At 50.3% G+C, this 27,952-nt stretch overlaps 1 protein-coding gene across 1 annotated transcript; it reads right to left on the reverse strand.

The window, feature by feature from the left end:
- Positions 1 to 2,044: 2,044 nt before the first annotated feature.
- LOC132818875 (pancreatic alpha-amylase-like) lies at positions 2,045 to 27,946 on the reverse strand. The gene is made up of 10 exons (XM_060830030.1): positions 27,776 to 27,946; positions 22,597 to 22,743; positions 19,190 to 19,387; positions 16,186 to 16,416; positions 15,939 to 16,072; positions 14,766 to 14,888; positions 9,915 to 10,014; positions 4,323 to 4,444; positions 4,100 to 4,225; positions 2,045 to 2,234 (listed from the first exon to the last, which is right to left on the reverse strand). The coding sequence occupies exons 1-10, from the start codon at positions 27,941 to 27,943 to the stop codon at positions 2,045 to 2,047; spliced, it is 1,539 nt and encodes a 512-aa protein (XP_060686013.1). The 5' UTR covers positions 27,944 to 27,946.
- Between the last annotated feature and the right edge of the window lie 6 nt (positions 27,947 to 27,952).

Here is a 27,952-nt window from a genome sequence, read left to right on the forward strand (position 1 = left end):
CACTCACACACACCACACACACACACACCCACACATACACACACGCCCCACACTCACATACACACACACCCCACCTACACACACACCCCACACACGCACACACACCCACACACCCACACACCCCCCTCCCACACACACACACCCACACCCCCACACACACCACACACACACCCCACACACTCACACACACCCTCCACACACACACACCCCACACACTCACACACACCACACACACTCACACACACCCCACACACACATACACACACCCCCCCCACACACGCACACACACACACCCACACCCCACACACATACATATACATCCCAAACACACACATCCCACACACACACACATACCAAGGTACACCCTCGCACACACACACCCCAGTGTACACCTTCACACACACACCCCCAGTGTACACCTCACAGACACACACCCCAGTGTACACCCTCACACGCACACCCCAGTGTACACCCTCAGACACACACACCGCAGTGTACACCCTCACACGCACACCCCAGTGTACACCCTCACCCGGTGCGGAGGAGGGTGGGCAGGTCTGAAGACGTCCTCGTGGATCTGCTCCTGGGCCTGGCCAAACTGGCCATAAACAGGTCCAGGCAGCGGGCCGTGGAGGGGGTCGTTAGGGCCGACTGCCTGCCCCTCTTCCGCGGTTACATTAGAGCCCGGGTGTCCTTGGAGAAGGAGCACGCGGTGTTCACCAACACCCTGGAGTTGTTCAGGGAGAGGTGGGCGCCGCAGGGAGTGGAGTGCATCATTTCCCCCTCCAACTCTATTTTGATTTAGTCCCTGCCCTCCCCTTCACTGATTGATCCCACAGCATTGCCCTTTGATGTGAGGGGCATTGCTTGTCACTGGCCCCGGGGTGTTTGCTTTCTTCCTGGGGGTGGGATGTAAATAAAGATTTACTCACACGTTGTTCGTCACTGCGTCTGACACCTGCACACACACAACGTGGCTGCTGGGGGAAAATATAAGCACTACCGCTGTTCGGCGAAAGAGTGGGGAAGAATTTTTACAAAAAGAACAGGAATGTTGACACTCTGAGAGCTGACTCTGAGGGAGCTGCACTAGTGTTAAGGTCTCTCCACCTGCAAATAAAGGGGGACTTTGTGATGGGATACTGGCCTCTGGGGAGTTATCTCAAAGTGGTGATAAATTCGCTGATGGGAAAAGGATGGACAGGTTGGATCTGTATCCACTGATGTGGAGACGGAGAGGATGTTTCCCCTTGTACAAGGGTCTAGAGCGAGGGGACATGGGTTAGTAATGAAGGGTCCCCCATTGAGGGCAGAGCTTGAGGAGGAGTATTTCCCCCCTTGGGCCCTGCAGTGCTCTCTTCACCAGAACATGGTGGAGATTGTGTCACTAAATATTTTTAGGTTCGAGGTGGGTAGATTCTTAATGAACAGATGAGTCAAACATGACTGGGGCGAGAGAGGAATGGGAAGATTAGATCACAAACTGCCATGATCCTACAAAATGGGAGAGCAGGCCTGAGGGGCTGAATTCCCTACTCCTGCACTTATTCGATCCTAAATCCCAATAAAATTCTATTCACCCCAAGAAAACCTTCCCAAGGTCTCAGTTAACTTCCCTGATTAACTCTTCGAGTAAAAAGTGAGGTCTGCAGATGCTGGAGATCAGAGCTGAAAATGTGTTGCTAGTTAAAGCGCAGCAGGTCAGGCAGCATCCAAGGAACAGGAAATTGATGAAGGGCTCCGGCCCGAAACGTCGAATTTCCTGTTCCTTGGATGCTGCCTGACCTGCTGTGCTTTAACCAGCAACACATTTTCAGCTCCCCTGATTAACTGCCCACTTCCCAGCTCTGCCTCTATTCCCATCTCTGAGGGGCTTAGAGTACTCCCACCACAAACTGAGGGTGTTCCAGTTGGTTAAAGGCACTACATAAATGCAGGCTATGTTGCAGCAATCATTCAGTTGCACAGTGACCCTTATTAGACCTTGGTCAGTAAAGAGACAGTACAGATTTGCCTCCATCATGCTTTTAATGAGATGTGCTGGTTACAGTTTAGCATCAACATGAATGGCCACCATGGGGTCCTCCGCAGTGTTACTGATTTGCAGTGACGCTGTCCCATCAGCGCTGACGTTGACCTGTATCCCTGTGCAGCGAGTCCCCTCCTTTTGTCCTGAGATCACATCACAGTATGTGCCACCAGGGAGACCAGTCTGTAACGTTACTCCCATGTTCCTGTAATGGAAGAGGAACCACACGAGGTGATAGGTGGTGTCTGAATATCTGACCCCCCCCCCCCAGCCCCCCCCCAAAACAGGTCAAAGCTTGGGGGGGAGGGGGGCCTGTTTCACTCAGGGACCAATATCAGATGTTCACGATTCTGAACAGTTGACTCTGATAGATCATTCCACACCAGTCACTTTCACCGGCTCTCCCCACCCCCACCCTGATCCCAGTCATCACCCCCACCACCTCTCCCCACCCCCACCCTGACCCCCATCATCACCCCACCCTGACCGTCATCACCCCCACCACCTCTCCCCACCTCCACCCTGACCCCCATCATCACCCCCACCCTGACCGTCATCACCCCCACCACCTCTCCCCACCCCCACCCTGACCCCCATCATCACCCCCACCCTGACCGTCATCACCTCCACCACCTCTCCCCACCCCCACCCTGACCCCAGTCATCACCCCCACCACCTCTCCCCACCCCCACCCTGACCCCCATCATCACCCCCACCCTGACCGTCATCACCCCCACCACCTCTCCCCACCCCCACCCTGACCCCAGTCATCAATCCCACCAGCTCTCCCCATCCACAACCTGACCCCTCTCATCACCCCCACCCGCTCTCCCCACCCACACCCTGACCCCTCTCATCATCCCCACCCGCTCTCCCCACCCCCACCCTGACCACTCTCAACACCCCCACCCGCTCTCCCACCCTCACCCTAACCCCCGTCATCATCCCCACCAGCTCTCCCCACCCCCACCCTGACCCCTCTCATCACCCCCATCAGCTCTCCCCACCCCCACCCTAACCCCCGTCATCATCCCCACCAGCTCTCCCCACCCCCACCCTGACCCCCCCCGTCACCACCACCAGCTCTCCCCCCCCCCCCCACCCGACCCCCTCTTATCACCCTCACCAGTTCTCCCCTCCCCCAACCCAACCCCTCAATGTCAGCATCACCAACCCCACCCCCATCAGCTCAACCCACCCTGGCCCCCGTCATCACCCCACCCCACCCCACCCCACCCCCACCCCCACCCCCATTAGCTCTTCTCACCCCCACCTCGTCAGCAAGCCCACCAGCTGGGGAAGCTAAAACGTTGGGGGAGGAATCTCAGAATAACCGGATGATCATTTTGGGATGAGCTGTGAAGGGATTTCCTCACTCAGGTGGGTGTGGATCCATGAAATCCCCCAGCCGGGACATCGAAGGACCGTCCATCACTGAATCCATGGAAACCTGGGGTTGACTGAACTGTGATCTCGGAGATTTGAGGGAGTGTGGCCAGTTGGAAGCCCATTGAGGAGTGTGTTCAATTCAGCAGCTTGAGGGGCCGAATGGTCCACTCCTGCTCCTGTTTCTTGTGTTTTTAAGTATCTTGTCTAATTTACTGACAAATTACTCCCGGACTGGGTCACCTCTACAGTACTGTCCCATGCTTTATCGGGTGTTGATGCTACATTACCTTCATTGCTGGGAATCAGAGAATCTCTACAGACCCATCGCGTCTGTACCGAGCGTCCAAACAGCATCGCATCCAGACCCAGCACCTCCCACCCTATCTCCATAACCCTGCAGTTCCCAGGCCTAAACTATCCAGCTTCCACATCCCTCAACACTATGGACAATTTCCCACAGCCAATCCACCCTAACCAGAACATCTTTGGACAGTGGGAGGAAACCAGAGCTCCCGGAGGAAACCCACACAGACACGGGGACAATGTGCAAACTCCACACAGACAGTCACCCGAGGCTGGAATGGAACCTGGTTGCTGTGAGGCAGCAGTGCTGACCGCTGTGTTATTGGGTGTTTACGGCCTGCTGGAACATTCTTGAGCTTCCTGTCTGACGTTACTCACCAGTTGTCATTGTTGATTGCAAGGAAGCCTCTATTCCCGCGTCCGAACGCGATCTGATTGCTTCCATTGTCCCACCAATTTGCAAAGGGTTGTCCATCCACCACGTTGCGAAAGATGACCATGTTCCTGCACACACACGCCACAGGGAGGGAGTTTAGCTGTCAGCACCCCATGGGAAATGACGATTGAGAGTTCACGAGGAAGGAACGAAGGAGGCACTCACCTGATCTGCCGCCAGCGATGTTCACACACCCAGCCGTTCCCACAGGTGGTGTCTGGATTCAAGGTCACGTGCTTGGTCGATCCATCACTGCTGCTGGGTGGCCCCATCCAATCATTGACATCCTTTGGGAAGGAGAATTTGAGGAGAGAACGAGAATCTTTTCATTGCTCTCTCCCTCTCTTTCCCCACTGTCCTGCATATTCTCCCCCTCCTCCATTTCCCCCCCCACCAGACCCTGTGTGAAAGTTCTGATTGAATCTGCTCCCACTGCCCTTTCAGGCAGCACCTTCCAGACCCCAACACCTCACTGTGTAAAACAATCCCCCTCCCCTCCCCCTCGGGGGCTTCTCCCCGATTCCCTTCCATCCCCCTCCCTCTGCTCCCTCACCCTCCTGCCCCTGGAAACACTCTCTCCTGATTTACTCCATCAAACTCTCTTAAAATAAAATTCGCCTTATTTCTTTGTTAACAGTAATTTTATTGGAAGACTTCGCACAATCAATGGAACTTATCTTCTATTTATAAGCAAAATCTAAAAGCAATTCAATACAAAAAACATGCTGTTGACAATTTAAAAACAGGACTTGCATTTTTGTAGCATCTTTCTCCACATCAGGGGATCCCAAAATTGATAACCTATTTCCAAATTGTGGCCATTGTCATAATGAAGGTCATTTAGCAACTAATTTGCACACAGCAAGGTCCGAGTCATTTGAAGTAACTGACAGTGCGGCACTCCCTCAGTACTGACCCTCTGACAGTGCGGCACTCCCTCAGTACTGACCCTCTGACAGTGCAGCACTCCCTCAGCACTGACCCTCCGACAGTGCGGCACTCCCTCAGTACTGACCCTCTGACAGTGCAGCACTCCCTCAGCACTGACCCTCCGACAGTGCGGCACTCCCTCAGTACTGACCCTCTGACAGTGCAGCACTCCCTCAGCACTGACCCTCCGACAATGCGGCACTCCCTCAGCACTGACCCTCTGACAGTGCAGCACTACCTCAGTACTGACCCTCTGACAGTGCAGCACTACCTCAGCACTGACCCTCCGACAGTGCGGCACTCCCTCAGTACTGACCCTCTGACAGTGCAGCACTCCCTCAGCACTGACCCTCCGACAGTGCGGCACTCCCTCAGTATTGACCCTCTGACAGTGCAGCACTCCCTCAGCACTGACCCTCCGACAGTGCGGCACTCCCTCAGCACTGACCCTCTGACAGTGCAGCACTACCTCAGTACTGACCCTCTGACAGTGCAGCACTACCTCAGCACTGATCCTCTGACAGTGCGGCACTCCCTCAGTACTGACCCTCTGACAGTGCAGCACTCCCTCAGCACTGACCCTCCGACAGTGCGGCACTCCCTCAGTACTGACCCTCTGACAGTGCAGCACTCCCTCAGCACTGACCCTCCGACAGTGCAGCACTACCTCAGCACTGACTCTTCGACAGTGCGGCACTCCCTCAGTACTGACCCTCTGACAGTGCAGCACTCCCTCAGCACTGACCCTCCGACAGTGCAGCACTCCCTCAGCACTGACCCTCCGACAGTGCAGCACTCCCTCAGCACTGACCCTCTGACAGTGCAGCACTACCTCAGTACTGACCCTCTGACAGTGCAGCACTACCTCAGCACTGATCCTCTGACAGTGTGGCACTCTCTCAGCACTGACCCTCCGACAGTGCGGCACTCCCTCAGCACTGACCCTCTGACAATGCAGCACTCCCTCAGCACCGGCCCTCTAACCAATGGAGTAGGGAAGACACTGGAGGCTTTGCTGTCGTTGCCCATCTCAATGCTTCGTGCTCCATCTGTTGGCTTTCCTTCCCTGAGACTCCTTGCAAATTCATACAAATGACTCACTCTCTGGGTCATTTCAGGGGCAGTTGAGGATGAACTATGTTGCTCTGGATTTGGCATCACATGTCGGTCTGACCAGGTCAGGATGGCAGTGGTCCACATCGGCACCAATGACAGGCAGGAAAGGGATGGGGATTTAAGGCAGAAATTCAGGGAGCTAGGATGGAAGTTTAGAGCTAGGACAAACAGATTTGTTATCCCTGGTTTGTTACCCATGTCACATACTAGCAAGGTGAGGTGAGGGGAGAGAGAGAGAGAGAGAGAGAGAGAGGAGTTGAACATGTGGCTACAGGGATGGTGCAGTTGGGAGGGATTCAGATATCTGGATAATTGGGGCTCTCTCTGGGGATGGTGGGACCTCTACAAACAGGATGGTCTTCACCTGAACCAGAGGGTACCAATATCCTGGGGGGGAAATTTGCTAATGCTCTTCAGGAGGGTTTAAACTAATTCAGCAGGGGGATGGGAACCAGAATTGTAGCTCCAGTGTACAGGGGGTCGAGAGTAGTGGGGTCAGAAATAAGGCTTCAAGGTCACAAGTGTTCACCAGCAAGCAGGAAGTTGGTTTGAAGTGTGTCTACTTCAACACCAGGAGCATCCGGAATAAGGTGGGTGAACTTGCAGCATGGGTTGGTACCTGGGACTTCGATGTTGTGGCCATTTCGGAGACACGGATAGAGCAGGGACAGGAATGGTTGTTGCAGGTTCCGGGATTTAGATGTTTCAATAAGAACAGAGAAGTTGGTAAAGGAGGGTGAGGTGTAGCATTGTTAGTCAAGGACAGTATTATGGTGGTAGAAAGGACATTTGAGGACTCTTCTACTGAGGTAGTATGGGCTGAGGTTAGAAACAGGAAAGGGAAGGTCACCCTGTTGGGGGTTTTCTATCAGCCTCCGAATAGTTCCAGAGATGGAGAGGAAAGGATAGTGAAGATGATTCTTGATAGGAGTGAGAGAGACAGGGTAGTTGTTATGGGGGACTTCAACTTTCCAAACACTGACTGGGAATATTGTAGTTTGAATGCTTTAGATGAGTCAGTTTTTGTCCAGTGTGTGCAGGAGGGTTTCCTGACACACTATGTAGACAGGTCAACAAAGGGCGAGGCCACATTGGATTTGGTACTGGGGGGTAATGAACCAGGCCAGGTGTTAGATTTGGAGGTAGGTGAGCACTTTGGTGATAGTGACCACAATTCGGTTATGTTTACTTTAGTGACGGGAAAGGGATAGGTATATACCACAGGGCAAGAATTATAGCTGGGGGAAAGGCAATTATGATGCGATTAACCAAGATTTAGGATGCACATGATGAGGAAGGAAACTGCAGGGGATGGACACAACTGAAATGTGGAGTTTATTCAAGGAACAGCTACTGCGTGTCCTGGATAAGTCTGTACCTGTCAGGCAGGAAGGAGTGACCGAGCAAGAGAGCCGTGGTTTATTAAAGAAGTTGAATCTCTTGTCAACAGGAAGAAGGCGGCTTATGTTAGGATGAGACGTGACGGCTCAGTTAGGGCGCTTAAGAGTTACAGGTTCGTCAGGAAAGACCTACAGAGAGAGCTAAGAAGAGCCAGGAGGGGGACATGAGAAGTCATTGACAGATAGGATCAAGGAAAACCCTAAAGCTTTCTTTAGGTATATCAGGAATAAAACAATGACTAGAGTAAGATTAGGGCCAATCCAGGACAGTAGTGGGAAGTTGTGCATGGAGTCTGAGGAGATAGGGGAAGCGCTAAGTGAATGTTTTTCATCAGTATTCACACAGGAAAAAGACAATGTGATCAAGCAGAATACTGAGATACAGGCAACTAGACTGGATGGGATTGAGGTTCACAAGGAGGAGGTGTTAGCAATTCTTGAAAGTGTGAAAATAGATAAGTCCCCTGGGCGGGATGGGATTTATCCTAGGATTCTCTGGGAAGCCAGGGAGGAGATTGCAGAGCCTTTGGCTTTGATCTTTATGTCATCATTGTCTACAGGAAAAGTGCCAGAAGACTGGAGGATAGCAAATGTTGCCCCCTTGTTCAAGAAGGGGAGTAAAGACAATCCTGGTAATTATAGACCAGCGAGCCTTACTTCGGTTGTGGGTAAAGTGTTGGAAAAGTCTATGAGAAACAGGATTTTTAATCATCTAGAAAGGAATTTGTTGATTAAGGATAGTCAGCACGGTTTTGTAAAGAGTAGGTCGTGCCTCACATCCCTTCCTGAGTTCTTTGAGAAGGTGACCAAACAGGTGGATGAGGGTAAAGTGGTTGATGTGGGGTATATGGATCTCAGTAAGGGGTTTGATAAGGTTCCCCACGGTAGGCTATTGCACAAAATACAGAGGCATGGGATTGAGGGTGATTCAGCGGTTTGGATCAGAAATTGGTTAGCTAAAAGAAGGCAGAGGGTGATGGTTGATGGGAAATATTCATCCTGGAGTTTAGTTACCACAAGGATCTGTTTTGGGGTCACTGCTGTTTGTCATTTTTCTAAATCACCTGGATGAGGGAGCAGAAGGGTGGGTTAGTAAATTTGCGGATGACATTAAGGTCGGTGGAGTTGTGGACAGTGCTGAAGGATGTTGCAGGTTACAGAGGGACATAGATAAGCTGCAGAGCTGGGCTGAGAGGTGGCAAATGGAGTTTAATGTGGAAAAGTTTGAGATGATTCACTTTAGAAGGAGCAACAGGAATACAGAGTACTGGGGTAAGGAAGCGTCGCTCCGAAAGCTAATGTGCTTCCAATTAAACCTGTTGGACTATAACCTGGTGTTGTGCGATTTTTAACTTTGTACACCCCAGCCCAACACCAGCATCTCCAAATCGTAAGATTCTTGGCAGTGAAGATGAACAAAGAGATCTCTGTGCTCAGGAACATAGATCCCTGAAAGTTGCCACCCAGGTTGATAGGATTGTTAAGAAGGTATACAGTGTGTTAGCTTTTATTGGTAGAGGGATTGAATTTCAGAGCCATGAGACCATGCTACAGCTGTACAAAACTCTGGTGTGGCTGCACTTGGAGTGTTGCGTACAGTTCTGGTCACTGCATTATAGGAAGGATGTGGAAGCTTTGGAAAGGGTTCAGAGGAGATTTATCAGGATGTTGCCTGGTCTGGAGGGAAGGCCTTACGAGGAAAGGCTGAGGGAACTGAGGCTGTTTTTGTTGGAGAGAAGAAGGTTGAGAGGTGACTTAATAGAGCCATAGAAGATAATCAGAGGGTTAGATAGGGTGGATAGGGAGAACCTTTTTCCTCGGATGCCGATGGCTAGCACAAGGGGACAGGTATAGGACAGATGTCAGAGGTAGTTTATTTACTCAGAGAGTAGTAGGGACATGGAACGCACCAACTATTAGTAGACTCACCAACTTTAAGGGCATTTGAATGGTCATTGGATAGACATCTGGATGAAAATGGAACAGTGTAGGTTAGATGGGCTTCAGATTGATTCTACAGGTCGGCGCAACATCAAGGGCCGAAGGGCCTGGACTGTTCTGGAATGTTCCGTGTTCTACTTCCCTCCCTAAAGTTCATTCATGAATTGGCTGGAGTTCTCTGGCAATCCACATTGGTTACACTCTTTCACTAAAGAGGTTAGCCTGGCACTCTGGATATCTCGCCCAGTGACAATACCACAGCCCACCACCTCCCAGAGAGTTTCATGCTCCACCATCAGTGAACAGTCCCTCCTTTCTGATGCAGTTACAAGCCCTTAACGTGGCAGGTTATTGATCAGAAGTGACCTACCTTCCCATTAACAAAGTAGCGATCCCAGCGGTAGCTGGACATGACCCGGGTCAGACCATAAGGATGGGCCAGCATAAAGGCAACAGCCACTTTGTACATCCTGCAGAGAATCGCAGAGAGACCACACCACAATTATCAGGGAAATGTAAACAGCATGAGGCTCTGCTCTCTCCAGCACAGAATACCAAAAATGGATTGGCCATTGAGTTCCTCAAACACATTGGCATTTCCATCATGTCCTGACTGATTTTCAACACGGTTTTGACTTTTATGGGCACTGTTATTGGGGTAAACTTGACAAATTGCCAAGATGGCTTCAAGAAAACAGGGCAGTGATTGTTTATTTTATACACACAGAGAGAAAGCCTCAACCCTCTGAAATGTAAAGTTCACTCTGATGGCTTACAGAACATCATGCAGATCCCAACAGTCTTCCTGCAAATCCCAGCCCCCCTCCAAATCCCAGCCTTCACTGTTCTGAGATGTCACACTACCCTTTGATTTGATTTGATTTATTATTGTCACATGTACCTGGGTACAGTGAAAAGCTTTGTTTTGTGTGCAGTACAGACAGATCATATCACACAAAGTGGGAATGCAATCATCCAGCTGCAGAGATCAACATTAAATTTAAAATTCCATTCAGAACTCTAATGAGCGCGAGGAAGAAGCTGTTCTTGAATCTGTGTGTATCAGAGTCTGGGCTGTGTTAACAACTCTCTGTAGTTTCTTACAGTCCTGGGCAGAGCAGTTACCATACGAAGCCGAGATGTACCCAGACAGAGTGCTTTCTATGGGGCATATATATAAATTAGTCAGAGTCTTCATGGGTATGTCAAATTTCCTAAGTTACTAAGCACCGTCTGTTTATTCAACCAAGGCCTGCTCTATCTCATTGATACTTCAGCTCCTATACTATTGGCTGCCTTCTGTGGTCCCCATTCACTTTCCCAATATGATTGAAAGCTTAACCCTTGACTAACTGAAACTAATTCAACCCCTTCCTGTATGAACCCCATATCCCTGGGCCCCCTTCCTGTATGAACCCCACATCCCTGGGCCCCCTTCCTGTATGAACCCCATATCCCTGGGCCCCCTTCCTGTATGAACCCCAAATCCCTGGGCCCCCTTCCTGTATGAACCCCATATCCCTGGGCCCCCTTCCTGTATGAACCCCAAATCCCTGGGCCCCCTTCCTGTATGAACTGAGAAATAAGAAAGGGTTGATCACCTTATTGGGAATGTATTATAGACCTCCTAATAGTCAGAGGGAAATTGAGAAACAAACTTGTAAGGAGATCTCAGCTTCTGTGAGAATTCAAAGTTTGGGAGAAGATTTGTAGCTTGGGTGCTCGTTGTTGTGGTTCTGTTCGCCGAGCTGGGAATTTGTATTGCAGACGTTTTGTCCCCTGTCTAGGTGACATCCTCAGTGCTTGGGAGCCTCCTGTGAAGCGCTTCTGTGATGTTTCCTCCGGCATTTATAGTGATTTATATCTCCCGCTTCTGGTTGTAACACTACTATTATCGGACAAGCCAAACAGAGAACAGCCAGGGAATTCCTAGAGGCATGGCATTCATCCACAGATTCAATCAACAAGCACATCGACCTGGACCCAATATACCGGCCACTGCAGTGGACAGCTGGAACTGACAGCTGGAAGTGGCAGATACAAACACCACAAATACCGGAGGAATGATCACAGAAGCGCTTCACAGGAGGTTCCCAAGCAATGAGGATGTCACCTAGACAGGGGACGAAACATCTGCAACACAAATTCCCAGCTCGGCGAACAGAACTACAACTATCTGTAAGAATAATAGGATAGTTATGGTCGGGGATTTTAACTTTCCAAACATCGACTGGGACTGCCATAGTGTTAAAGGTTTAGATGGAGAGGAATTTCTAAAGTGCGTACAAGACAATTTTCTGATTCAGTATGTGGATGTACCTACTAGAGGAGGTGCAAAACTTGACCTACTCTTGGGAAATAAGGCAGGGCAGGTGACTGAGGTGTCAGTGGGGGAGCACTTTGGGGCCAGTGACTATAATTCTATTTGTTTTAAAATAGTGATGGAAAAGGATAGACCAGATCTAAAAGTTGAAGTTCTAAATTGGAGAAAGGCCAATTTTGACAGTATTAGGCAAGAACTTTCGAAAGCTGATTGGGGGCAGATGTTCACGGGTAAAGGGACGGCTGGAAAATGGGAAGCCTTCAGAAATGAGATAACAAGAATCCAGAGAAAGTATATTCCTGTCAGGGTGAAAGGAAAGGCTGGTAGGTATAGGGAATACTGGATAACTAAAGAAATTGAGGGTTTGGTTAAGAAAAAGAAGGAAGCATATGTCAGGTACAGACAGGATAGATCGAGTGAATCCTTAGAAGAGTATAAAGGCAGTAGGAGTATACTGAAGAGGGAAATCAGGAGGGCAAAACGGGGACATGAGATAGCTTCGGCAAATAGAATTAAGAAGAACCAAAGGTTTTTTACAAATATATTAAGGACAAAAGGGTAACTAGGGAGAGAATAGAGCCCCTCAAAAATCAGCAAGGTGGCCTTTGTGTGGAGCCACAGAAAATGGGGGCGATACTAAATGAATATTTTGCATCAGTATTTACTGTGGAAAAGGATCATGGAAGATATGGACTGTAGGGAAATAGATGGTGACATCTTGCAAAATGTCCAGATTACAGAGGAGGAAGTGCTGGATGTCTTGAAACGGTTAAAGGTGGATAAATCCCCAGGACCTGATCAGGTGTACCCGAGAACTCTGTGGGAAGCTAGAGAAGTGATTGCTGGGCCTCTTGCTGAGATATTTGTATCGATAGTCACAGGTGAGGTGCCGGAAGACTGGAGGTTGGCAAACATGGTGCCACAGTTTAAGAAGGGTGGTAAGGATAAGCCAGGAAACTATAGACCAGTGAGCCTGACCACGGTGGTGGGCAAGTTGTTGGAGGGAATCCTGAGGGACAGGATGTACATGTATTTGGAAAGGCAAGGACTGATTAGGGATAGTCAACATGGCTTTGTGCGTTGGAAATCATGTGTGGGAAGAAGTAACAAAGAAGATTGATGAGGGCAGAGTGGTAGATGTGATCTATATGGACTTCAGAAATGTGTTCGATAAGGTTCCCCATGAGAGACTAATTAGCAAGGTTTGATCTCATGGAATACAGAGAGAACTAGCCATTTGGATACAGAACTGGCTCAAAGGTAGAAGACAGAGGGTGGTGGTGGAGGGTTGTTTTTCAGACTGGAGGCCTGTGACCAGTGGAGTGCCACAAGGATCAGTGCTGGGCCCTTTACTTTTTGTCATTTACATAAATGATTTGGATGGCAGCATAAGAGGTACAGTTAGAAAGTTTGCAGATGACACCAAAATTGGAGGTGTAGTGGACAGCGAAGAGGGTTACCTCAGATTACAACAGGATCTGGACCAGATGGGCCAATGGGCTGAGAAATGGCAGATGGAGTTTAATTCAGATAAATGTGAGGTGCTGCATTCTGGGAAAGCAAATCTTAGCAGGATTTATACACTTAATGGTAAGGTCCTAGGGAGTGTTGCTGAACAAAGAGACCTTGGAGTGCAGGTTCATAGCTCCTTGAAAGTGGAGTCGCAGGTAGATAGGATAGTGAAGGCAGTGTTTGGTATACTTTCCTTTATTGGTCAGAGTATTGAGTACAGGAGTTGGGAGGTCATGTTGTGGCTATACAGGACATTGGTTAGACCACTGTTGGAATATTGCGTGCAATTCAGGTTTCCTTCCTATCGGAAAGATGTTGTGAAACTTGGAAAGGGTTCAGAAAAGATTTACAAGGATGTTGCCAGGGTTGGATGATCTGAGCTACAGGGAGAGGTTGAACAGGCTGGGGCTGTTTTCCCTGGAGCGTCGGAGGCTGAGGGGTGACCTTATAGAGGTTTACAAAATTATGACGGGCATGGATAGGATAAATAGACAAAGTCTTTTCCCTGGGGTTGGGGAGTCCAGAACTAGAGGGTATAGGTTTAGGGTGAGAGGGGAAAGATATAAAAGAGACCTAAGGGGCAACTTTTTCACACAGAGGGTGATAGGTGTATGGAATGAGCTGCCAGAGGAAGTGGTGGAGGCTGGTACAATCGCAACATTTAAGAGGCATTTGGATGGGTATATGAATAGGAAGGGTTTGGAGGGATATGGGCGGGTGCTGGCAGGTGGGACTAGATTGGGTTGGGATATCTGGTCGGCATGGACAGGTTGGACGAAGGGTCTGTTTCCATGCTGTACATGGACTGCAGTGGTTCAAGAAGGCAGCTCACCACCACCTTCTGGATTAAAATCCTGGCACTCACTCTGTAAGAGAACTGTGGGTGCAGCTGCACAATATAAACCATCAAGGGCTCGGGAAGGTGGAGCAGCAGCTGCCCCGAGTCAGGACAGTTCGGGATGGACCATAAATGCAACACCAACAGCACTGTGAACGAATGAATAATAACAAAGTGGCCCTTAGTTCCACATTTTCATTCCTGCTCCTTTCGGGAACTGCAATGTCATTGTTAATTCCTGCTCATTCCTGGAAAATGGTCCAGGCTCGAAAGAACGAAAAGAATTAATAGGCTCGGACAGGGGTCACCAGGTTCAGTGAGCAGTGACAGCAGTCAGCTATTATTTTCTCCACTATGTTTAAATGAAGTTTATTTTTAAAGACAAGGCTGAGAGGAACTCAATGTGAAGTCTTTCGGAAGGGCTTGGTGAGACTGCCCGTTATCAGAATGAATGGTCTCTCTGCACAGTCCCATGTGATGACACATCAATGGTAAAGACCATGAGTGGTGAGGTGTGCAGGAGCACAGCGCAGTAACTGGGTCATTACCTGGAGTCCCAGAAGGTGAGGATGGACGCCCCACCAGCTCCTTGTCCTCGCTGGTTGTCATGGTTATCAACAAAGACCAAGGCCCGGTCATTGGGCATGAAGGCCCAGCCTTCGCCCCAGTTCCTGCAAAGAATGTGTTCACCAGAGTTAGCCCCAAATACAACAACTGATGGGAAAGTCAGGTTCATACATTTGAAGGTGTCCCTCACAGAACAGAAAGTGTTCACAGCCAATCACATACATTTACAAGTCACACATCGCCGTTTAAGGTTTAGGTCAGGCACTGATCTGGTGAAGGACAAGAGAGCAACATTCAAGGAATAACAACAACTAGTACCTCAGGAGGAAAGCCTGCTTAGGAGGTTGCAAGGCAACAATGAGTTGCCGAGGGATTGCATTGGAGAAAGTAAAAGGGAGAGGAATACGCCTGAACTCTCAGGGAATGAGAAAACCTCACCCGGCTGAATATGGTTTTGGTTGTGAGGAATGGGTCCCAGAATTCCAATGACTGTCATTAAGGCCATGTACACAGGCACCACAGAAGGCAGCCATTCATTAGTTTCAGTTGGTTCCGAGGGTAGCTGCCAGCACAGACATAATTGTTCAGCAGGAGCTGGCAAACACAGAATTACACTTAACAGACAGCAACAACTGATCAATAATGACATGAATTCCACGCTCATGTGATTCCCAAACATTTGCAGTAAGATCTGACGACTGCAGATCAAACAGAAAATGATTAACTTGACAATAGGCAGAGGATGAAATGTTTACAAAAGCTAGGACTGAGGGAGTGCCGCACTGTCGGAGGGTCAGTGCTGAGGGAGTGCCGCACTGTCGCAGGGTCAGTACTGAGGGAGTGCCGCACTGTCGGACGGTCGGTGCTGAGGGAGTGCCGCACTGTCGGAGGGTCAGTGCTGACGGAGTGCCGCACTGTCGGACGGACAGTGCTGAGGGAGTGTCACACGATCAGAGGGTCAGTGCCCAGGGAGTGGGCACTGTCAGAGGATCAGTACTGAGGGAGTGCCGCACTGTCAGAGGGTCAGTGCTGAGGTAGTGGGCACTGTCAGAGGGTCAGTACTGAGGTAGTGGGCACTGACGGAGGGTCAGTTCTGAAGGAGTGCTGCACTGTCAGAGGGTCAGTACTGAGGGACCGTGAAAGTCTGCCCCTACCTTAAGTACGCCATCTTTTCCCCATTCCAATGGCGGACCACCGTGCCCAGCTTGGCTCCATACTTGAATTCCGTCACTCGGCCCAACCCAAAATACTGGGAGGATTTGATTGGCTCCCCTCCCAGATCGATCACCTGGGAAATGCAGAGGGAGATGGTGAGCGTGGATCCGGGGACTGGGGTGGCGGGGGTGGGTGGGGGGGTTGGGGTGCGGGTGGGGGGTGGCGGGAGCAGGCCGAGGGACCCACCTCCTGGTAGATGAACGGTTTGGAGCCGCTGCTGAACCAGCGAGGGTTGAGGGTGTTGAGCTTCTGGAAGATTGCCTCCATGTCTCCAGGCCACATGTGCTTCGAAGCGTCCACCCGGAATCCGGCCACGCCCAGCTCGATCAGGTGGTTCAGGTACTCGGCAATCTTCCCTCTCACATAGTCCTTCTGCAAGGCCAGGTCCAGGAGACTCACCAGCCTGCAGTCCCGTACCTGTGGCAGAACATCCTCACCTCAATTCTCAACGTTATCCCAAAGAAAACAAGCTGCATTTCCCCAAAAGCCATTAACACCTCCCAGAGATTTCACAGAAACTTTACCAGACATGGAGCTACCAGTCAGGAGGGGGGATAAAACTACTGAAGAACTGCTGATGCTGGAAATCAGAGAAAAAAGCAACAGGAATTGCTGGAGAAACTCAGCGGGTCTGGCAGCACCTGTGCAGAGAGAGCAGAGTTAACATTGCGAGTTCAGGGACCTTTCTTCAGAACGGAGTGTAGTTGAGAAATGATTGGTAAATGTGCTGGAGCTAGGGAGTGGGGTGGGGATGGAGCACCAAGAGACAGGACAACAGCTGCACAGGCAAAGGAATGGGGAAGGGTGAGCGTGGGAGAAGGAGCAGAGGACACTGGGCCGTTTCTGATAATAGCACATGTGAGGACAAGGCTGGTGTGTGTGGGGATTAGGGTAAGGACATGGCTTTGGATAACAGGCTGGAGGAGGTTACAGAGATAGGGAGGGGGTGTAGGGACTGGAGGGAGTTACAGAGATGTGGGGGGTTTTGGGGCTGGAGGGGGTTACACAGATAGGGTGGGGGTGCTGGGGCTGGAGGGAGTTACAGAGATAGGGTGGGGGTCTAGGGCTGGAGGGGGTTACAGAGATAGGGAGAGGGGTGTAGGGACTGGAGGGGGTAACAGAGATAGGGAGGGGGTGTAGGGGCTGGAGGGAGTTACAGAGATAGGGAGGGGGTGGAGGGGCTGGAGGAGGGTTATAGAGATAGGGAGGGGGTGTAGGGGCTGGAGGGGGTAACAGAGATATGGAGGAGTGTAGGGGCTGGAGCATGTTACAGAGATAGGGAGGGGGTGGATTTGCGGGACAGAGTTACAGAGAGAGGGAGGGGTGTAGGGAGTGGAGGAGGTAACAGAGATAGGGAAGGGGTGAAGGGGCTGGAGGGGGTTACAGAGATAGGGAGGGGATGTAGGGGCTGGAAGGGGTTACAGAGATAGGGAGGGGGTGTAGGGGCTGGAGGAGGGTTACAGAGATAGGGAGGGGGTGTAGGGGCTGGAGGGGGTTACAGAGATAGGGAGGGGGTGTAGGGGCTGGAGGGGGTTACAGAGATAGGGAGGGGATGTAGGGGCTGGAAGGGGTTACAGAGATAGGGAGGGGGTGTAGGTACTGGAGGAGGTAACAGAGATAGGGAGGGGGTGTAGGGGCTGGAGGGGATTACAGAAATAGGGAGGGGGTGTAGGGAGTGGAGGAGGTAACAGAGATAGGGAGGGGGTGTAGGGGCTGGAGGGGGTTACAGAGATAGGGAGGGGATGTAGGGGCTGGAAGGGGTTACAGAGATAGGGAGGGGGTGTAGGGGCTGGAGGAGGGTTACAGAGATAGGGAGGGGGTGTAGGGGCTGGAGGAGGGTTATAGGGATTGGGAGGGGGTGTACAGGCTGGAGGAGGGTTATAGGGATTGGGAGGGGTTATAGGGGCTGGTGGAGGTAACAGAGATAGGGAGAGGGTGTAGGGACTGGAGGGGGTTTCAGAGATAAGGAGAGTGTGTAGGGGCTGGAGCAGGTAACAGTGATAGAGAGGGGGTGTATTGACTGGATGGGGTTACAGAGATAGGGAGGGGGTGTAAGGGCTGGAGGGGGTTACAGAGATAGGGAAGGGAGTAGGGCCTGGAAGAGATTACAGAGATAGGGAGAGTGTGTAGGTGCTGGAGGAGGGGACAGAGAAAGGGAGGGGTTTAATGCTGGTGGAAATTTCAGGTTCAGGTTGTGACTGAGCCCGAATGTGACTGATAGGTTCCACAGTATTATCTTACCACACCGTCCACCAGAATACTCTCGAAATTCACTTTTGCCACTCATGTTTACAATAATCTTTGTCTCCAAAAACCCTCAGCACTGATCCTCTGACAGTGCGGCACTCCCTCAGAACTGACCCTCTGACAGTGCGGCACTCCCTCAGCACTGACCCTCTGACAGTGCGGCACTCCCTCAGTACTGACCCTCTGACAGTGCGGCACTCCCTCAGCACTGACTCTTCGACAGTGCGGCACTCCCTCAGCACTGACCCTCTGACAGTGCAGCACTCCCTCAGCACTGACCCTCTGACAGTGCGGCACTCCCTCAGCACTGACCCTCTGACAGTGCGGCACTCCCTCAGCACTGACCCTCTGACAGTGCAGCACTCCCTCAGCACTGACCCTCTGACAGTGCGGCACTCCCTCAGCACTGACCGTCCATGTTTTGCCTTTATTGACGTCCCTCAGATATTTGCTGTAACCCCTCACCTCTGTGACCTTGCCTTTCAGTTATGACAACGCTGGATTGCTCCTGCTGCTCTCACTCACCACGTGGTTATCTCCTGGACTGGCGATTACTCTCAGCTGTTTGCTGATGTTATTGCTCTGGTCTCAAACCAAGTAAGCTTAGTATCATCCTCGTTCACGGGGCCCTGAGTTCACTGGAGGCTGATGGTGTCCTGACAGAGGGTGACTAGAAGAGACAGCAGTTCAGGCAGCATCCAAGGTGCAGCGAAATCGAATTCCTGATGAAGGGCTTTTGCCCGAAATGTCGATTTTGCTGCACTTTGGATGCTGCCTGAACTGCTGTGCTCTTCCAGCACCACTGATCCAGAACCTGGTTTCCAGCATCTGCAGTCATTGTTTTTACCAGCGTGTGACTAGGCCAGGGGAGTCTGCTGGCCTGGGCTGACATCTATCAGTGTATCATGGTGAGGGGTGCATTTATTCTGGAGATGCCCCTTACCTGGTAAATGTCATTGTAGTTTTCAATGTTGCCACTTGCAGATTTACACTTGCCGTCATTAAAATCCCAGGACGAGTATGGAACTGCGGGAAAACTTTCTGCTCCTGCATCAAAGTATGACTTACAGGAAGAATGTGTGCCCGAGCCACCTCCTGCTCCACACATGTGGTTAATCACAGCATCTGCGTAGATTCGAACCTAAAAGGATTCATTGAAGAGAAAGAGAGGTGATGAAATTCTGCAGGTCCGATGGTCAGCTCAGTTGGTGCCCAGCAATCTCTCACAGTGTCAGTGGGAAGAGGGTGACCCCCAAATGGGTGGGAAGGTAACTGGTGAGTGTTGCTGGAAAAGCACAGCAGGTCAGGCAGCATCCGAGGAGCAGGAAAATCGATGTTTCAGGCAAAAGCCCTTCATCAGGAATTTTCAGGCTCCTGCCCGAAACCTTGATTTTCCTGCTCCTCGGATGCTGCCTGACCTGCTGTGCTTTTCCAGCACCACTCTAATCTAGACTCTGATCTCCAGCGTCTGCAGTCCTCACTTTCACCTCGGCAACTGGGTGAGGACTAACACAAAGAGTCTGCAGAGGGAGATAGAGAGAATAAGTGAGCAGACCGAGTATAAGGTGGGAAAATGTGGCGCTATCCCATTGTCAGGAAGAATAGAGAAGTTGAATATTATTTAAACGGAGAGAAACTGCAGAAAACTGCGGAACAGAGGGATTTGGGAATCCTCATCTGTGAATCCAAGCTTAGCTGGTCATAGGGAAGGCAAATGGAATAGGAGCCTTTGTTTCCAAAGGTAGCAGCTCTTTCTCCAACTATCCAAGGCCAGGTGATAGCTCCTTCTCTTTAAGATGTGGCCAGTTGCGGTCTCCTGATCTGAGGACCCATGTGCTGACATTACAGGCAGCCCAGTCAGCTGTTACTGAGGCTGGTCTGGGAGGGAGCTGTCTGATGGGGAGGGGGTGAGTCGGTTGGGCCTGCACTCATTGGAGTTTGGAAGAATGAGAGGCGACCTTATTGAAACGTAGATGACTCTGCGGGGGTCTTGACAGGGTCAGTGTGGAGAGGGCGTTTCTCCTGAGGGAGAGTCCAGGACAAGGGCATTTCACCCCATAATGAGGGGTCACCCAATTAACACAGAAATGAGGAATAATGTCTTCCCTCAGAGAGGGCAGTGAATCCATGGAGTACTTTACAGCAGAGGGCTGTCGAGGCTGACATTAACTATATTGAAGGCTGAGAGAGAGAGAGATGTTTAATCAGGAAGAGACTCAGGGTTATGGGGAAATGGCAGGAAAGTGGAGGGGAGGATTATCAGGTCAGCCATGATCTCAATGAATGGCAGAGCAGGCTTGATGGGCTGAATGGCCTACTCTGCCCCTAGACCTGATGGTCTGATGGTCTTCCTCCCTCTGCTCAGCTCCGTGTTGTTCTTACCCGGCCTCAGCTGGTCCACCCAGGCTCCCCTGTAATTGCCTCCTCACAGGGCAGCAACCTGATAAATACCCAACATGCACACAAGTCAGAACACACCCTTCCCACACCCCTAAAACCACAATCCTCTTAGTACTGACAGTGCGGCACTCCCTCAGCACTGACCCTCTGACAGTGTGGCACTCCCTCAGCACTGACCCTCCAACAGTGCAGCACTCCCTCAGCACTGTCACTCCGACAGTGCAGCACTCCCTCAGCACTGACCCTCTGACAGTGCGGCACTCCCTCAGCATTGACCCTCTGACAGTGCGGCACTCCCTCAGCACTGACCCTCTGACAGTGCAGCACTCCCTCAGCACTGACCCTCTGACAGTGCCCACTCCCTCAGTACTGACCCTCTGACAGTGCGGCAGTCCCTCAGTACTGACCCTCTGACAGTGCGGCAGTCCCTCAGCATTGACCCTCTGACAGTGGGGCACTCCCCCAGCACTGACCCTCTGACAGTGCTGCACTCCCTCAGTACTGACCCTCTGACAGTGCAGCACTCCCTCAGCACTGACCCTCTGACAGTGTGGCACTCCCTCAGCACTGACCCTCCAACAGTGCAGCACTCCCTCAGCACTGTCACTCCGACAGTGCAGCACTCCCTCAGCACTGACCCTCTGACAGTGCAGCACTCCCTCACCATTGACCCTCTAACAGTGCAGCACTCCCTCAGCACTGACTCTCTGACAGTGCGGCATTCCCTCAGCACTGACCCTGTGACAGTGTGGCACTCCCTCAGCACTGACTCGAGCTGAGGTGTAACAAATGTCTTTTGCATATTCACTCGTGGCTCCTTGCTCTTGTACCCTTCTCCCCTACACAAGAAACTGAGAAAACGGTGTGGTTTGTTGACTGCTCTCCACCGTCCCACGACCTTCAATGATCTGTGCACGTAATAACCATAATCACTCCGAACATTAAAAATGGTTGGTCCATGTTCCCCAGGACATGCAAACATCAACACACTGGAGGGGCGATGTGTTCTGGGAGGGACAGTCGGACTAACTGTAGCAACACAGGTCAATCCAGGCCATGATGGACATTAGAGAATGGCCAGGGTTTGATCGCAGGGACATGAATGTGAAAAATGGTGAAATCCTGCTAACTCTAACAGGATCTTGGTTAGATCACACATGGGACACTGTGTACGGTGTCTTCTCCATCTGTCCAGAGCCAGGCTTACACACCCCACAGGGTGGCTCACCAAGGGGCAGGGGGGGCTGATGGAAGCCACAGAGTAGATGGAAGGATGAGATTGGTGGAAATGTATGGGAGAGGTTTCACTTGTGAATTGGGGGGTGTGGGGGTGTGGTGGGGGTGGGGGTGGAGGGTGTGTATGTGGGGGAGGGGTGGAGGGTGTGTGTGGGGGGGGGGGGGCGGCGGTGGAATTGCAGGCTGTCCAGATCAGACACAGCCCTTCAGAAAAAAAATACCCATCAGCAACTCAGGAGAAATGTCTTCACCCAGAGAGTGGGGGGGGGGGGGGGGAACTCAGTCCCACAGGGAGGGTGGGGACAGGGGGAATATTGTGGACACATTGAGGGGGAAGATGGACAAACACATGAGGGGGAAAGAAATCAAAGGGTCTGCTGACAGGGTGAGGTGATGAAGGGATAGGAAGAGGCTCATTTGGAGCAGAAACCCCAGGAGAACAGATGGGCCAAATGGCCTGTTTCACAGCAGAGATTGGGTGTAACGCTGGTTGTTGGCTGAGACCCAGGCAATAGGATCCTTCTGAATGCAGTTGACTGTGTATTGGTTGTAATTAATCCAATACAGACACCAATCTCATTGTGAGATTACTGCTTGTTCCTGTGAGGCTGAGACAGGGGAAAACCCAATCAATGGCCTTCAGGAAAGGCTTGTATAGCTCGTTCAGGACGAGTTACACTGACTGGAGAAAGAAAGGTTCGTTGAACAACTTACACCGACGTTGTTGCACCTCGTCACCATGTCTATGAATTCCTCCTCGTTGCCTGATCTCGAGCAAATCTTGTAACTGATTGGCTGGTACCGCTCCCACCAAGGTCTCCAGGGATCATCGAGGACAATGTGCTCATTGGGAGGCGAAATCTGTCACAGCAATACAGCAGAAACCAGTCACTGTTGGGGTTTTAGGTATCATCAACTCCCCTCCTCAACTGATAAAATGTTGACAAAATTACACCATGTTCATCCAGAAAACTCCCAAGTTCCTCCACGGCCTCAACTTCATCCCTGTCAACTCCTTAAATCTCAACCTGTCCCTATCTCTGTCACCTCCTCCAGCCCCTACACCCCCTCCCTATCTCTGTCACCTCCCCCAGCCTCTCCACCCCTCCCTATCTCTGTCCCCTCCTCCAACCCCTACACCCCCTCCCTATCTCTGTAACCCTCTCCAGCCCCTACACCCCCTCCCTATCTCTGTAACCCCCTCCAGCCCCTATATCCCCTCCCTATGTCTGTAATCCCCTCCAGCCCCTACACCCTCCCTATCTCAGTCACCTCCTCCATCCCCTACACCCTCCCTATCTCTGTCACCTCCTCCAGCCCCTACACCCCCTCCCTATCTCTGTCACCTCCTCCATCCCCTACACCCTCCCTGTCTCTGTCACCTCCTCCAGCCCCTACACCCCCTCCCTATCTCTGTCACCTCCTCCAGCCCCTACACCCCCTTCCTATCTCTGTAATCCCCTCCAGCCCCTACACCCCCTCCCTATCTCTGTAACATAGATTTCTATCACCACAGTGACACCCAATGCTCTCGAATCCTTGTTGAGTTTCCTACAGAGCCCCTGTCATGTCCTTAGCTGTAATTCAGTGAAAAGCACATTGCCTGACCATGGAGTGGACTTGTTTCTCTCTTCCTCGACCAATAGCATGACCACCACAGCAGCAACTCCCCATTCTCACATGAATGGCTGCTCTAATGAGCTTCCTTGCGGTAAATGATTCAACTCCCATTGAATAATTTTTGTCACATATCCTTGTTTCACACTTTGAATGTCTCCTCGAACACTCTCTAATGTTACAGACTGTCCCAGATCCAGGGGTAGCCAGCATCCCCTCCCCCCCCCCCCACCTTTGACTACGTTGCTACTGACCCATCAGATAGCATCACCTTGAGGCAAAATATACGTTATATCATGACAGTCTCAGCAATGTTAAGATACGTACCTTTATAAACTGCATATTTAACTGTGGTGACATTGTAAGGGGAGCTCGTGATAATGTCACTGGGTTACCAATCCAGTCACCATGTTTAATGCTCTGGGGATATGACTCTGAGTCCCACCAGGGCAGACAGTGAAATGTTAATTCACTAAGAGCTGGAATTTAAAGGCAGCCTAACAATAACTGTATAATCACAGGCGATTGTTGTAAAACCTGCCTGGGTCACTAATGTCCTTACAGAAGGAAATCTGCCACCCTTACCTGGTCTGGCCTACACGTGACCCCCAGCACTCAGCGATGTGGCTGACTCTCAGGGATAAGCAATAAATCGCAGCAATAGCCACGATCTGGGAATGATTTGTTTTGTATGAAAAGCTCTGTTCACCTTTAGTCTCTGTGCCAGCTGCTTTATGAAAGGAACAGTTGGTGCTTTCACCATGAGCTCACCGTGTTCCTGAGACAGGAAGGTCTCCAGTCTGACGTCAGGACTGAGCCAGGAGGAAAATTCCTCTCCCATTTACAAATATACAAACATGGGAATTAGGAGCATCCAGGCCCTGAAACCTGCTCCACCTTTCAGTACGATCCTGGCTGACTTGCTTCAATGTAAATACCACATTCTCATTGACCTCCCAATAACCCACAGGTTCCTTGCCTGAAACGAATCTATACACCTCCATCTTTAACATATTCTGTGGTTCCACCTCCAACAGTTTCGGAGATGCCTCAGTGTTGAAATCCCACTCTCCGGTTTGAGGTTTCAGTGTAGCCTCCTGCCAGCCTCTGTTTTGCTCCCTCCCTGATTAAGCTTCCGGTCAATTTCTGCCACTCTCTATTTTCTGACCTTTCATCTGAACTGCTATTCATAACTGTGCAAAAATGTTTTTTTCCTCAAGTTTGATGCTTTCTCTAACTTTAACTGTTTATCTACTGTAAGACTATAACTATTCTGAAAGCTCTCATTAACTGTCTGTGTCTAATTGTGTACTGATCTACCTCCTCATCTAATACCCCAGCTCACTGCAATGAGCTCAGCTTTCGTTGTGATTTGGTTACCCTTATTTAAGTTTAAAACAGCAGTCTTAGACCCAGTCTTCTGCCTTTTACTCTGGAAGTGAGATTCAATTATATTGTGGTCACTAAGCATTTATTCTGTGGTCATTAACTGACCCTGTCACATGACACAATACCAGGTCCAGTATAACCTGACCCTCTGGTTGGTTCTAGAATGTGCAGCTTTAAGAAACTATTATGAAGATATTTGATGAGCTCCTCATCCAAGCAACTACTGGAACAGAATTTCCACAGAATCCCTACAGTGTACCATTCAGCCCAAAAACTTCATACCGACCCTCCAAAGAGTATTCCACTCTATTTCGCCAACCATTCTACTGGTCTTATATTTTCCCGTTTCTTTCTAGATTAAGTCAATCAAGATTACTGCCCTCTCTTTATCATAAGCACTGAGGTAAGGCAGATGAGCCTACAGCCTGGATTAGTTACAGGGTGGCACATTGGCTCAGTGGTTAGCACTGCAGCCTCACAGCGCCTGGGTCCCGGGTTCGATTCCTGCCTCGGACACCTGTCTGTGTGGAGTTTGCACATTCTCCCAGTGTCTGTGTGGGTTTCCTCCCACAATCCAAAGACCTGTTGGTCAGGTGGATTGGCAGGCTAAATTGTCCATGGTGTAAGGTGCATTAGTAAGAGGGTGTTAGATCTGGGTGGGCTGCTCTTCAGAGGGTCAGTGTGGACTTGATGGGCCAAAGGACCTGTTTCCACACTGTAGGGAATCTAATCTAGTTACATGGATGTTGTAGCCCATTACAGAAAAACACTCGAGAGAAGGGAAGGGCTGGCAGCCCCATGTTCTAGGGTTTAGGTGTTTCAGGGGAGACAGAGAGGGATGGGGAAGGGGAGTGTATTATTGATTAAAGAGAATATCCCAACTGCACAATGACAGAACATCTTGGAGGGCTCATCGAGCGAGGCCTTATGGGTAGAGCTCAGGAATAAGAAAGATTCAATCACTACAATAGGCTCCAATAGTCAGTGGGAGATGGAGGAATAGATATGTAGGTAGATCATGGAAACATGCAAAAATCACAGGCTGTTGTAGTGGATGATTTTAACTTTCCCAATATTGACTGGGACTCCCTTAATGCCAGGGGCTTTGATGGGCAGAATTTGTTAGGTGCATCCAGGATGGTTTATTGGTATGAAATGTCCTTGGCAAGTAAGATTAAGAAGAATGTCAAGGCATTTTATAAACATACTAGGAGCAAGTGGGTAACCAGGCAAAGGGTATGCCCACTCAAAGACAATGTAGAGAGTGTTTGCACGGAGCCAGAGAACATGAGTGATGTCCTTAATGTGTACTTCACACCATTAGTCACCAAGGAGAAGGATGTGGGTGATGGCAAGGTTAGGGAGGGTACATTGATATAAAGGAGGGGTGTTGGGGATATTGTAAAACATAGGTAAGTGCCCAGGATCTGATGGGATCAATCCCACGTCCCTAAAAGAGGAAAGAGAGAGCATTGCTGGTCTTGACAAGAGAACCTTAAATCCTCTTCAGAGCTGGTTAATTATTCATGTATAATTAATATAACCTGCACCTTCCATTTAGCTTCAGCACTGCTGGTAAACTTTATAATTCTGTTGAAACAATACAACATTTACAATGTCATTAAAGCTTATAGTTTCTAATAATTTCAGCTCCTGGTTTGCTGTGTAACATTGGAAACCAAATGCTGGAGGCTCTAAAAATATTAAAATGAAAAAGGCATCTCCTTCCTACCTGTGACCGAACTCCCCACTTGGCACACTTTACTTATTTAAAACAACTCCTTTCCAGTGAATTCCCACTTTGGGAATTCCCAGTTCCTCAGTATAGTCACTCGAATTCTATTCCTATCAGGTCAAGACTCTCCCACACTGAGCGTGTGCTTTAAATCTGCAAATGTGTTGCTGGTCAAAGCACAGCAGGCCAGGCAGCATCTCAGGAATAGAGAATTCGACGTTTCGAGCATAAGCCCTTCATCAGGATTCCTGGCCTGCTGTGCTTTGACCAGCAACACATTTGCAGCTGTGATCTCCAGCATCTGCAGACCTCATTTTTTACTCGTGTGCTTTAAATCCTTTCCTTCCTTAACATTGTGAGGAGTCACGCAGCAGCTCAGCTTCCTGTTACTGGAACCAACACTGACTGAGCCAGGAGGTTTCACCTGAATGATAGATAACTGCCCCAATTGCTCAGCCAGTAAAATTGCTCTAAAGAAATGGTTTAATGTTTGATTTGCTAATGCTTTCTCACCTTCCCTACCTGAGTTGCATTTCCATTCAACCTGCAACCTTAGCTGACTGACTCTCCTGTAAGTGAGGGCCAGTTCATAGGACCATGGAATCCCTAGTGTGGAAGTGGGCCATTCAGCCCATTGAGTCCACACCGACCCTCTGAAGAGCATTCCAGCTAGACCCACTCCATCCCTGTACCCCTGCATTTCCCATGGCTAACCCATATCCCTGGACACTATGGGCAATTTCCCATGACCAATTCATCCTAACCTGCACACCGTTGGACTGTGGGAGGAATCTGGGGCATCCAGAGAATGTGCAAACTCCACACATGGTCTCCCAAGAGTGGAAGTGAACCCAGCTCCCTGGCGCTGTGAGGCAGCAGTGCTAACCACTGAGCCACCTTGCCACCCCTTCAATCTCTACTCTGTAAAAATTACTTAGATTTCGCACAGCTTGATTAAATCTCCACACGACCTTCTCTATTCAAAGGAGAACAATCCCAGTTTTTTAATCTCCCTGCATTACTCAAGTCCCTCATCTCTGGGATCGGCCGGATAATCCCCAATTTGACCTGCTCTGTTTAAAGAAAAAAGGCCTCCATTTCTGTGGCCATTACAATTTACCCCGAGAAGGGCGAATGGATTCCTCTGGATACCTGCACACCCCCAAAGCCATTGGGGGCCAAGTAACGCTCACACTCATCTGCAATATCTGTCCAGCGCCACTCAAACAAATGGACAATGGATGTCCGCCCAGGCATCATGTGTGGGTCATATTGTGCCAAGCAGCCTCCGAGAAACACCAGCAGAACCAAAACCTCCATCTTCACCAC

Source organism: Hemiscyllium ocellatum, chromosome 9 (assembly GCF_020745735.1).
Source record: "Hemiscyllium ocellatum isolate sHemOce1 chromosome 9, sHemOce1.pat.X.cur, whole genome shotgun sequence".
Lineage (NCBI taxonomy): Eukaryota > Metazoa > Chordata > Chondrichthyes > Orectolobiformes > Hemiscylliidae > Hemiscyllium > Hemiscyllium ocellatum.